Below are 13,973 nucleotides of genomic sequence, written 5' to 3' on the forward strand. Positions count from 1 at the left end.
CTACACTCCTTTTCCAAGATCAATGAGATTTTTGCAAAACTGACCTTGGGGAATCTTACATTTATTTGTCCATGTTGGACCTCAACTGTGATTAGAAGTGGATTTTTAGCATTTTTATATTTAATATATAACACGGCATCCTTTTAATAGAGCATCTGACTAAAGCAAAATCTGATATTTGTATCTCTTCTAAGAAAGATATCAATATTTAAATCCAGAAATTAAAAAACATAACTTTGCAAAAGGCATAACGATAGATTTACCACTATGAAAGATTATACTTCTAATAAAATAAAAATGACTCTATTTGTCTGTCGATATCTCCTACAGACCACATTATCTATTTATTTAGCTGAATCAATCATTGGCAGAATCCAATATTATTCATTTAGAATTGTGTTCTGTTGCAGAGGAAATAAAGAATCACATGAAAACTGCAGTTGCTTATACAGCATTTACGTCTATTGTCTCTCACCAGCATGTGGCAAAAATTTCTATTCACATCCCAGTTATTTTTTCCCTTGAAATTCATTCATCATTCACAAATATGGATTTAGCCTCTCATACATATCAGCATCTCTTAGGTTTCTTAGTTACAGTGATGGACAAAACAGACATTCTCCAAGATCTCATTGAGCTGTAATCTATTACTCAGAGCTTCCATAGCAACAATTCCATGAAAGTTCTGAGCTCTAATGGTTTTATTCTGTGTATATTAGGAACAGCTCCACAGAAGTGATATTTCTGCTACTCTGTCTCTGGCCACATGCCACACTTTCTATAACATCTAGATCCTACTCTGGTGATGATCATTTCTAGTATGTGATTGATGGCATTCCTCATACTGATATTTCTACTTACCATTGGATCTGTTTCTCCACATATCTCTTTTCCCTTGCATTGATAACATTCAGTAGATCCTCTCCATTTGTTTTAAAGCAGAAGTGAGATTATGTTGCAGCTCTCCATAAGACTTCACAGAATATTCATGAATTGTTAACAGATGGACATTATAACCCAACTTTTAGATTTTTTTTGGAATTTCAGAAGACAATTTTATCCCAACGGGAGTTTCTTAAACAGAACACAGAGGAGTGAGGCAGCAGTTATTAAAATACACTCTCACCAATGATTTGACTTCCGAATTCAGCAGGGAGCAGGGAAGTATGGGGCGGGTGCCCATCAAAGACAGGGCCAGAGTCAGATCCACCTGCCCCCACTGCCCTGCTGGGCCAGGGGCTGTGGACAAAGGTCTCCCTCTTCCTCCAAGTTCACACCTCCACCCCGTATCTCCCAGTATCCTCTGCAGATGTGAAGAGGTGATGCCCCAGCACTCCTCCTCCTGCAGGATCCAGGTTCACCCCCTCCACCTGAGGCCCCAGTGCGTGGGCTGGTCTGCACCTCCCAGAGGGCCCTGGCTGGGGGCTCTGCATCTGTGGGAAGTGACCTGAGCAGGCCATGGCTGGTAGGCTGGAGCCCTTGGGCAAGCCCAGGGGCCAGAGACAAAAGGCAGCTGTAGGTAGAACAGCCAGGGAGCCCTCAGAACAAAAACAATGCCCCCCCCCTCCCCCCGGCCCGTGCACTCTCACCCCCACATCAGGGAGTCAGGGCCACTGGGACCTCCCATGGGGACAGTGGGAGCTGCCAGAGCAGTGTGGTAGGCTCAGGAGGATGTGACCACACTGATTCAAAACTCGTAGATGACACTATCCAGCGACGAGGGGACTGAACCCCAGGGGTGCAGGCTGAGCACAGTGGGGCATGATAAGGTGGCTTGGAATGTGGCACTGGCAAGAGGGAACCTGGTTTCCACGGTCACAGTGGCCTCCTCGGGGGCAGGCACCAACTTGGACCAAGCCTGGCCTTACCACCCTTAGAGCTGCCCCTGACCACAGGTGGGTGATGGGAGCACTCCAACTGCTGGGGCCCACGGAAGGATCCATGTGCTCAGACACCCAAGCGGTTGCCAAGACAGTCCTGCACTCCCAGACAGCAGCACCTGCTGCTTCTACCTGGATGTTCAAGTCAAACTCCGAGCCAAGGCAGCGCGCCTGCCTCAGGCCAGTGAATGCACCTGTGGCGGGGTCTTCTATCGGAACGTGCCCCACGCGCCGGGACGCTGGGACACGACTCCCACCCCCAAGAACGTATCTGCATCAAGTGCTCAGCTGGGCGGCCTGGCACAGGCAGGTAAACAGCGCAGGCGACGCCCCGTGTCCTTGGGCCCGAGTGCTGGCCCACTGCCAGGCTCCAGGCACAGCGCCGGGCCGCCCCTCTCCTGCAGCAGCTTCCCCGGGTGCTGACTGCCCACCGGCCCTGTCACAGGATGCTCCCACCCCCAACCCCGCTTCCTGGAGTTAGTATCGTTAATGCACAAATAAAATCCAGACATACTGGGATCAAACAAGAGCTGACTCTGAACTTCCGGGGTGGCTGGGAATCAGGCCTTCAGTATCCACAGGAGCCACTCAGAGTTTATGGTTTCATTTACCCAAAAATACACCGTTAGCGTCTCAGATTCTTTAGAAAAATCACCAGACATATGAATGCGAATGTCCCCACCCTTCCACCACCCCGTGGGTCCTTCTAGAAATTCCAGAATAAAAATGGCCAGGCTGCCCCACCTGGGGCTTCTCCCGGGCTGCGGTCCTGATGCGATGACGGTGAGGGCCGCGCGGGGCCGTGCACGCTGCGTCCCATGATTGCACAGCATGAATTCTGCTTCCGGGCAGTCTTGTAGAAGGCCTTAGACTGTGTTCCCAGCACTTCCGACTTGGACACCGGGTCATCCAGCTTCTCACCTCGCTCCAACAGAGACTCCATGGTGTTGTGCAGAATGGTTTTGGTCTCGTCTAGTTCCGCTTGTACCTTAGTCGTGGGGTCTGCTTCTAGAGGGTTCTGGTATCTGCTGAGGTGACCATCCAGTGCCGTGTACTGTATTGTGGCAGGGGACCCCACCGGCCGCTCTATCCTGTCAACCTGCTTGGAGAACTCATCCAGTACCTTCTCCAGCAAGGAGAAGGCGACCCGGGACGGGTACTCACCGTCAGCAATGACCACACCCGCGAGACTGTCATTCCGGACATAGACATGGCACAGATGCTCTTGCTCTTTGACGGAAGCTCTGCTGCCTTTTGCCGAGCGCTCCACAATCAGCTCACTTGTGAAGGTCATGAACTCCTGGACACTGGCCCTCTGGAAGAAGCTGAAGGAAGACACGTCGTACGCGGCTTTGCGCAGCACCACCTTGGCCTCGCCTTCGTGGCACCACGCCCCGGCATCCCCCGCCTGGCCGTGGGGCTGGCTCGCAGGGAGCAGTGCGGCCTCCTCCGGGGCTCCCCACCGCCGCCTGCCGGCCTCCCGGCCTCCCCACGCCCAGCTGTTGACCAAGCCGCCGGAGCTTCCCAGATTTTTTTTTTTTTTCTTTACAGTATTTAAACTCCAATGTGTTGGGCTCAAATGCTGGTGAGTCACTTCTGGGCAGGAACTAGGTTATGACCATCAAAAGAAAGGCTCAACAATGCATGTATAGACTTCTGTTAAGGCCAATATACAAGAAGTTGCTAGGAGTAAAGTTAGTGCTTGTTTCTTATGCTCAAATGTAGACTTCATCAAACTCAATTCCTATTCTAGGATAGGCTTCTTCTCAGGAGAATCAAGTTTAACTACTAGCCTACTCTGGGTTAAACAGAACAATTATATATTCTATAATATAAGAAACTAGTATTAAAGTAGTAAGTGTTGGAATATTCAGTCATAAAAAGAATCATCTAGAAGACTCTAATAGTTGAAGTCTAGTTTATTAATATGTTTATTTCTGCTTGAAGTAAAAAATTTCACTTCACATAATTCCTGCAATCATTTTCAGCATATATCCTATACATATTCACTCAAACAAGAATGTCATTAATAAAATAAAACAGCCAATGGCTTTAAGCAAAGTGAAAAATAAATTTGCATAGAATAAAGAAACATCTCTTCCCCTATTTCCAATATCTCTTCTCACAAATAGTTGTCATAAAAAATTTCAGGTATCTATGTACATACAACCATATGTTATAATTTAAAATATAAAATAAGATAATTAGTTTCATGACAAGCAAGCTATTTCTTTTTAAGTTATGTATGTCGGAAGTCCCTGTACTTTTCCTACTCAGAATAAAAGAAAGAAGACCTTCAGAAGGAGCATGACACTCAATCATAAATGGACAGTAATTATCAGCTATTTTAAATAACTTCTATTATCATTTGACATATTTCCATGATTAATCATAGTCAAAATGCTTCATTTTACTTATCTTAATTTTAATGCATCACATTTATCAGAGACATGCATTGTTAAAGTAGCACCCTCTGTCCTCAAGTGGGGTGTCTATCTTGCAGAATTTAGCACTCAATAACTTTGCTTTCTACCTATACTCTTCCTTACATGGAGTTTCTTTCCTTGGTAAAATAATGACTTTAGAGTTTGTAAAATAAAATAAGAATATGGAGGGAAAAGGGAAGTAATAAGAGTAGGTATAGAGTGAAAGTTAAGAAAGGATATGGGATTCAGAAGATTTTGAAATAAGCATAGCTCAATTGTATCTGACATGCAAGGAGAAAGGAAAGGAAACAGAGGGCAAAAAAATGTCTAGAGAATCTCTTCACATGAGCTAAACAAACTTAACGAAACTTACCTTGCTTTAAATTATTTCTGTTTTCCATCTTCTGTATTTTATATACTGAGGCGACAAGGGTCAATTTTATATGATCCTAAGTCCAGGAACGCTTTCAGGTATGTAATTTATGAACCATTTCAAATTTGGAGCCATATTATTTTTTGCAAAATTAAATACAAAGCTTTCATCATCTAAGGATACACAAGGTTAAGTAAATTAGCCTGATTCCACTTCTATGATTGTAACATTTCTAGAACCAAAACCATTTTTTTCTCAGGATTCAATTTAGGACTCTTTCTAATATATCAGCCCTATTTATAATTATATTTTTCTTTCAATCATACTTAATACAAAGATTTTTCCAACCAAAAACTAAGCATTTTTGCCAATTATGTCTTTTGAATTTCATAAGACTCAATAGCATATCACACTACCTCAGTTCTCATATTCTTTCTTCAAATTGATTTTTCTCTTGACAACAAATCATGTTTATGCACGTAGAGCAAATTTTTGTCCATGTCACTCATTTGGGTCAGGGCACAGTAACAACACAGATGATGTTGCTTAGAACCTCCTCTCCTGCTCATGGTATTTCAGAACTGAGAGAGAATGCTAAGATCGGCTATGCTTTTTGAGGGCCACGAAAGGCTGTTCCCACCATATATCCTTGGTAAATGTGATTGCAATTTTGGACAATGGAGACTGCCTCATGGAGGAAGATGTTCTCTTCTATCTCATTTGCTTCGAACTCTTCCACAAACTACACTGCTGTCTCCTTCAGACCCTCTCCCAAAGACGTGGTCGCAAAAACGAAAGTAAGACAGAAGCTGCACCATTTGTCTCTCAGTGATCTCAAGTCTGGTACAGTTGCTGTTTTAACTAAAACTAGTGTGGTCAAACTAAAACTAATTTCCTTCTGAATAGTGTGCATCCTAAACAAATAAAAGAATCCCTCTCAGCCTTAGATTTTAAGGAAAGCAAGTACTTTCCATACCCATAAGACAGTTATGAACAGTATTCTGTCAAAAGAATTGCACATGAGGATGTATATTTTACCCCATTTTGAGAAGACAACCACATTAAATATTTTTCAAATTTTATGCTTACTTACTAATGATATTGTTTTGAATAACTATTAATGAATTAATTTTAAATGGTAAATATGTACATCTGTGTGTGTTTGCATAGTAGAGTATTTATATTATTAAAAATTTTGTATAAGAAAATAAGTGCTTTTTTATTATCTACCCTTTTAGATTAAAGCTCATATTGAATGTGATTGTCAAGGTCTCTGTGGAATACTAAAAGAAAATACTGCAGACTGGATAGCTTCTGAAGAACTGAATTTTTATCTAACTTTCCTGGAAACTGAAAAGTCCATCCTGAGAGTGCCAATACTATCAGATTCTAAAGAGACCATATTCTAGGTCACAGGTTGCTGAATTGTCACTGCACCCCCAGGCGACAGAAGAGAAAAATTTGCTCCCCAGAACATATTTTATAAGAATATTAATTCTCTCCTCATCACCGAGTTACCTCCCAAAGTCGAATCTTTTAATAAGGTGCTAGGTGATATCATGGATTATGTTGCAACATATGAATTTGAAAGGTGTGAATACACACATTCAAACTGTCTCTAAATTAATTCACACTAATAGGAACAGAAATTATATCTCAAAAATCTTGGGCCACCATCATTTTGCTGACAAACTCAAATGAGGCAACTACTGTGGGTTATGGGCAAGCACATAATAAAAGTTCATGAAGTATTCGTTGAATGAATAGTACATTATCACCCAATAGCTATGCTAGTGATGATGTGTAGCTATGATTGAAGGAAATCAAACACCCACTCACTTTGCATGTTTTCTTCTTAAACACGTTCCAGCAATTTATCCTTCTGTAATGTCTTTAAATATCAGTCTAATTAACTTGGCCATAACACAAACAGCACTTTATCTTTGCCTTTATTTACCCTATTCTGAAGTAATTCCTTCCTGCAGCTGATAATGCCACCAATATGAACTGGAATATACTATGTACTCCAGACTCTTTGGCTCACTCTAAAATAGCATCTCAAAAGAATCACTCATAATATTTTGGCAACAACCATATCATAAAGGGACACACAGTAAGTGGGAAATTCTCCTACTCAACTTCTATGTGCAGATTCAAGAGGATTGGCTTATTTATTTTTGTAAAATTGAAAAGTATGTGTTGAGTCATCTCTCTTAGAGTCTTTGCAAACATCTTGCCATTTCCAAAGCCATTAGACAGTATTTTAGACCCTATGTACTGTTTGAGCTTAGCATCACCATATCCTCATCAAACAACTTTGAGTTACAAACTAATCCTCATAAGAGTCTCAAATATTTTATTAATGATACAATGTTTGTGCTTACTTGAATATGGCAGTTAGTGATATCTGACTGTTTATAAGAGATTCACACTTTAATATGTTATTGTGTATAAAGTAGAAAAATTCTGCATTTACCTATATGATTCCTAATTTCTTTCACTAAGTTTGGTAGAATCTCATTTTTCTCTCTTTTTTTTTTTATTTGACAGAATTAGACAGTGAGAGAGAGACAGAGAGAAAGGTCTTCCTTCCGTTGGTTCACACCCCAGATGGCTGCTACGGCTGGTACTACGCTGATCCGAAGCCACGAGCCAGGTGCCCGGTCTCCCAGTGGGTGCAGGGGCCCAAGCACTTGTCCTATTCTCCACTGCCTTCCTGGGCCACAGCAGAGAGCTGGACTGGAAGAGGAGCAACCGGAACTACAACCTGGTGCCCATGTGGGATACCGGTGCCGCAGGCAGAGGATTAACCAAGAGAGCAGTGGCGCCAACCACTCATTTTTCTCTTTACTGCATTCAATTTACAATGACATGGAGTTACTGGCTGAACACATCATGTGACATAAAATTAATGACAGCACTTGAAAACTATAAATAATCATCCTTAACTATACTCGACACTCACCTATGTTGTGCAGTTATATTTCTATTCTATGACTTGTTATTTTGGCCACCAAAATTAATTTTCAATAATGTATATGAATGTATTTTCATTCTAACTACACCTTTGATACTGATTAATAGTTATATTTGTTATGACCATTTAAACTGATACAGTCACAGCAGCTTAAATTTCAAATACTTGTAAGGTTTCCATTTATTGGTGTCAATAAATACAAGAGTCATAACATACATTACATTTTGCAAAACAGATAGCAATTTACATAGTAGCATATACAGATATTAATATATTGACTGGCCAATCTGCCTTTTATAAATAAACAAAGACTGAAGTACAAGGTTTCCATATATATCAGAATTTGGCCTCCATGTGTGGTGTGTGTGTATGTATGTGTGTTTCAGAATTTGGCCTTGGTAATAAAATGCATATGTGGTCTACAGGTTTAAATCATCTCTGAACTAAAAGTCACTTATTTTCAACATGACCACCTTTTTGTCCATGTACCAATCTTGTGCTTTCTTTAAGTTCAGTATTAATAGAATCACATTAGACATCATTTTCATTCCTTTATTGTCCCAACAATCCTACCAAAGGAAGCTTACAAATTATATGAAAAAGGAAAGATTGAGAGATTCTTCTTCCAAATGTGAAGTTCATTATTTCAATGCTTGTCTAGCTACCCCGTCACAAGGCATTTCTCATTTGTTACTTCCATAAAGATTTCAGTATTGATTTACTTTATCTCTTCGTCTTCCACCCTCACTGCACTATTCCATTCCTAAATCCATGTTAAGGTTCTATGTGTAGGGGTTGCCTGGATCATTGTCCTTTTTGTGTTCTCATTTATAAATCTGTGTCTTCCATGGGCACACTGCTCTCTGCTGTTACCTTCTGATTTCCTATTTTGCTTTCTATGATATGTCAGAGTATCTCCTTCCACCACGGATGCTGAGCAGCCACACACATTCCTTTCTTCATTCTTAGACAAACAGCAATTGGGCCCATCAGAAAGACTAAGCATACAAAGCACATTTTCTGGTTTTTGTTATTTTTTAATCAAAATAATGTCACAAAAACAGGACTACAAGTTGGCAATTACACTTTGCATTAGAGAAGGTAGAATGCAGATTATAATTTTGTCTCTGGAATGGTTCCTGCCTTTCCTAACCAATGGTCATTTGAAATTCTGTGGTTTTCTACATATCCCCCAAATTCAATAAACAGCAAAAAAGTCATTCAGCATCAAGACAAGTAAAGAAATTTCTGGATGTGAAGGATCAGAGTTGAGTTTTCTGAGTAAATCATCTGAAGGAAATTCTTTGTTTTATGGGACTATATAAATAGAGAAATTAGGGTGGGACAACTGAAAATAAATGCAACAACAAAAAAGAAACCCTTTGCTGTCTTCATTCTGGTGAAAAACACTTTGTTTCAGAGCAACATAATTCACTTCAGTTAGTTTACTCAAAAAAATTGGTCCTTGATTTCATAGATTTTAACATTTAAAAATTTTTTGAGCTGTCAATAGGTGACCTAATGGAAAAGTGAAAGATGTTCCCTGGAATGTTTAAATGAATCATATCAAAAACTATGGCTCAATACGCTAATCCTCCACCTGCGGTGACAGCACCCCGGGTTCTAGTCCCCGTTGGGGCACCGGATTCTGTCCCGGTTGCTCCTCTTCCAGTCCAGCTCTCTGCTGTGGCCCGGGAGTGCAGTGGAGGATGGCCCAGAACCCGCATACGAGATCAGGAGGAGCACCTGGCTCCTTGCTTTGGATCAGCGCGGTGCACTGGCTGGCCGTGCAGTGGCAATTAGCGGGTGAACCAACAGAAAAGGAAGACCTTTCTCTCTGTCTCTCTCTCTCTGTCTACTCTGCCTGTAAAAAAAAAAAAAAAAAAAAAAAAAGGAAGAAAAAAAACTATCATGTCAGAATACTCTTTGAGAGAAAAAAAATATCATTTAATTTGGCCACTTTAATGTTTGAGATTCTTTATAAATATCCTGTTTACACTAATTCAATGGTAAGCTCAATAAATCCTGAAGCTATATTTTCAGTCTCTTTTTTCCTAAGCAATTATTTGTCTCCTTGTGACTCTACCCCTTTAGGGTAAACAAGCTGAATTGTTTTCACATGACAGCTCTCTAAATATTTTAATAAAGGCACGATAATCAAGAAAGAAGAGCAGAAGAAGAATAAACATAAAAGACAAAAATGTTGAGTGCTTTCCAGGCTTTTAAAGTAATCACAATATATGCCATCTTACAAATATTTTGTAGATTTTCACCCATCAGGTTCTGTGCGAAATGGATAAAATATGGAGAAAGAAAAATAATTAAAATTTGGAAAAAGAGAAAATAATTAAAATTTGTTGAACTTAACCACTGGCCAAATTGTCAACTAAACAAACAAGAACTTGTAGATAATTCCCATATGTACAATAGATGAAGTTAAGTAAACATGACCAAGTGGCCTGATTATTGAAGAAAGTATGCATATATGAGAAGACTTTGAATATTAATGGAAGATGGAATTTTTAGGAAAAAACATTGAAACTTCTGCACAATTTTTTCATTATATATATATACATACATATATATCTATATGTATGTATATATATACATATATATATTATCCTCAAATTTCTAGGAGTAACTTTTACATTATTTCCAAATTGCTAGCCATTGAATTTACATGGGAAAGAATTACTTTCCCACAACACTAGTTTGGATGATAACAGAACACTGGCTTTGAAAGTGTGATTCCTGGTCCAGCAGGATAGCATCAGTTAGGAACTGGAGAAATACACATTCTCAGACCTCCAAAATATGGTATAATTTGAAAACCATTTATATAGACTACAGCCCTCTCTAAATTTTACTTATATTTACATCTTATGGACCTCAAAGAAGAAAACAGCACCGATGTTACCAATAATGATACAACTGATACTTAACCACTCCAGTATTTCCTTTCCTGTCAATCAAAGTGATAATTAGCATAAAAGTTTTCCTTTCCTGGTATCCAGGGAGTAAATCACATTTCTCTTTTCACCTTTCTCTTTTTAATATTCTTTCAGAATTGAATTAGAATTAATAGGGAAAGTTTTGTCATGGTCTAGGCATCATCAACTTTCTTAGCAACAGTGTTTTAGTGTTGTAAACATATCATCAGTAGGTAAAATGGTAATGCTGGGGAGAGCATCTAGCCTCATGTTTAAAATGCTGGTTAATACGCTCACCTCCTGCATCAGAGTGCCTGGGTTTGATGCCTGTATTTAGATGTTCTCTCCAGCTTCCTGCTAATGCAAACCCTGGAAAGCAGAGGTAATGGCTCAAGTAATGGGTCTCCTGCCACTCATGTGGGAGACCAGGACTGAATTCCAGGTTCCTAGATTCTCAGGCATTATTTATGTTTTAGAATTTCTTTCTGGTATCATTTCCATTGAGATATTTTAATGACAAAAACGATTTAAATCTGGCAATTCCTTTGGTGTTGCATACTGTTTCTAAACATTTTAGCAACAGAGTGGTTATATCTACATGTACACAATATTTCAATGATGGAAAACACACCAAATTTACCATGATACTTTCTTTTTTTTTTTTTTTGCATAAATACATCATCCACTTAAACTTTATTTCTTTTCTTTCCTCCTTCTGTAATCACATTTTCTTTAAAAAAAAATTGGGGCCGGCATCATGGCTCACTTGGTTAATCCTCCACCATAATCCCATATGGGCACCGGGTTCTAGTCCCGGTTAGTCCTCTTCCAGTACAACTCTCTGCTCTGGCCTGGGAAGGCAGTGGAGGATGGCCCAAGTGCTTGGGCCCTGCACCCGCATGGGAGACCAGGAGGAAGCACCTGGCTCCTGGCTTCAGATCGCTGTAGCTCCAGCTGTAGCGGCCATTTGGGAAGTGAACCAATGGAAGGAAGACCTTTCTCTCTGTCTCTCTGTCTCTCTCACTGTCTATGACTCTACCTGTCAAATAAAATTAAAAAAAAGTTCTTTATTTAGTGGAGGGTTAAGCTTGTGGTTATAAATTGTAAGTATATCATTGCAAAAATGAAGTAAATATCATAAAGGAAGGAGGAGAAAGGAAGGCGTGAGGGAGGAGAGAATGTAGGATGGGAAGCATTATTATGTTCTTAACACTATGTATATATATATATATAGATATATATATATGTGAAACACATGACGTTTGTTCCATTTTTGTACATAAAAAATTCAGCAAGTGGGAAACGCCAAAAAATCCAAAATAAGTATAAATAGGTAATAAGAAAATAATTTGTTTCCATGAAAAAATGCATAATTTAATGTAAGAACTACATCTTTTTTTGGAGTGGAATATTACATGATGTTCCCAAAACATGTATAATTCATAAATGTTTGTTAAATATATAAAATATAGAGATGTTTTAAAAGATCAATTTACTTCAAAGGTAGAATTACAGAGAGATGAAATATAGATAGAGAGATAAATAGAGATGGGGGGGAGAGAGATCTTCCATCTCTTGGTTCATTCCTCAAATGACTGCAATAGCAAGGGCTGGGCCAGGCTGAAGCTAGGAGCCAGGAGCTTCACCTGATCTCCCACATGGGTGCAGAGATCCAAGCCCTTTGACCATCTTCTGCTACTTCCACAGGTGCATCATCAAGGAGCTGATATCCATACCTCAAACATGTGCCCATATGGGATGCCAGTGTTGCAGGCAATAGCTTAACCACGTAGATCACAATGCCAGCCCCAGTAATCATACTTTCACAGTCAATAGTTTTATGATTGTTCTTTCTCTTGTGCCCTTCCCTGTTACTCGCAATGGTCTTTCATAGCTCCTGTCTAGAATAGCACTGGGGATAATGCAGACCCAATCCAGAAGCCAGTGGGCAGCTTAGTTGATTTCCTTATTTTTGTTGAGCATGGATCCTCGCGCTTCACAAGGCCAACATCTGAATAAAATCTGTACTAACTAGCAGGTCACTGGAAGCAGTTCTTGACCAGGTTTCTTTTTCAAATGGAAAGACATACCCAGGCCTTCTAACCACTGTAGTTTTTTATTTGTTGGTTGGTTTCATTTACGCTTTTGAAGGAGTAATAGTTCTTTTATCCTGTAGATGCCTGTTCCTTCCTCTAAATGTTGACTGTAAGTATTTCAGCCCAACCCAACTTTCCTCTTTCCAGTCTAATCACTGCATTGCTCCATTAATATATTTATTTTTACTATGTATTTATTCAATCATCTGTTTTGTACATTATATGTTATTATCAAGTACATATTTGAACAAGAAGGGATTTGTCAAAGAGAAAATTTGAACTTTTTATCTAGAAAATACTTATTTTCAACTTTCAAACTCTAGTTATGATTTTGTATGGGAAAACCCTTAGGTGATACTAAATCCCCAAGTTAAGAGTTATATTTAGCAGCAAGTTATTGAAGAAGAATCACAAGTCAAATCAACAATGGAAACATAGAGATATTCAGGTCTCCAGTGGGCCCATAGGGGTGATGCAGCACATGGGATTCTCTGCTGTGAGGTCAAGGGAGAGCCACAGCACCAATCCTGTGGTTAACGATAGCATTCTGAATTCTCAAAGCAAATTAAAGATATGCTTTGGAAATATGAGAGGGGACACTAGTAATAATAATAACAATAAAACGCTATACATCAGTAGTGCAGCTGCCAAGATAATTCTCTGGTCCTTCTTCAGTCCTGAATGTTGTATGATGTACAGTGCACCTGACCTGGAGATACCACAATCCTGAAGTAGGAAGAAGATATCAGCATCGGGACTCTGCTCTTTGACTATGCTACTTGGTGTTGTTGCTGTCACCATTATTGTGTTCAATGGTGTTGCCTCATATAGTTCCTTAGTTAAACTGGTGTATTTTAAATAACTATCCCTGTGACTACCATGCTTTAAATATACCATGCTTAGAACAGATCACTTAAAATTGGCCAAATACTTAGGTGTTGTTCATACTTTTTCTTCATTTAAAACAGAGTACCAGAAGGTTGCGAACCATTGCTAATGACCTAATCTGGCAATGTCCAAGCCATAATTTTAAGATGGATTCAGAATAAGGCATTCAATCTTTCAGCTCAAACGCTTGTGTAAATAACCTATTTCAAAGAGCAGTGTGCTAAAGTGAGTTTATTTACATTTCAATTTCATGTTTGAGACAATGACAAAAGCAGTTTTCAGGATATTGTCCCAAGAATTAAATATCTACATTTTTGAATTGCATGCTTATTTTTAATGAACAGATTTATTCTTTGTCTAGAATATGCCAGCACTTGCTGAACTTCAAAATTCCTCCCCCTGA

At 39.5% G+C, this 13,973-nt stretch overlaps 1 protein-coding gene across 1 annotated transcript; it reads right to left on the minus strand.

Annotated features, from left to right (window-relative positions):
- Window positions 1-2,440: 2,440 nt before the first annotated feature.
- LOC133775096 (synaptobrevin homolog YKT6-like) lies at window positions 2,441-13,483 on the minus strand. The gene is made up of 3 exons (XM_062213172.1): window positions 13,314-13,483; window positions 2,625-3,487; window positions 2,441-2,520 (listed from the first exon to the last, which is right to left on the minus strand). The coding sequence occupies exons 1-3, from the start codon at window positions 13,481-13,483 to the stop codon at window positions 2,441-2,443; spliced, it is 1,113 nt and encodes a 370-aa protein (XP_062069156.1).
- Window positions 13,484-13,973: the final 490 nt, after the last annotated feature.

Source organism: Lepus europaeus, chromosome 16, assembly GCF_033115175.1.
Source record: "Lepus europaeus isolate LE1 chromosome 16, mLepTim1.pri, whole genome shotgun sequence".
In the NCBI taxonomy this organism is placed as follows: Eukaryota; Metazoa; Chordata; class Mammalia; order Lagomorpha; family Leporidae; genus Lepus; species Lepus europaeus.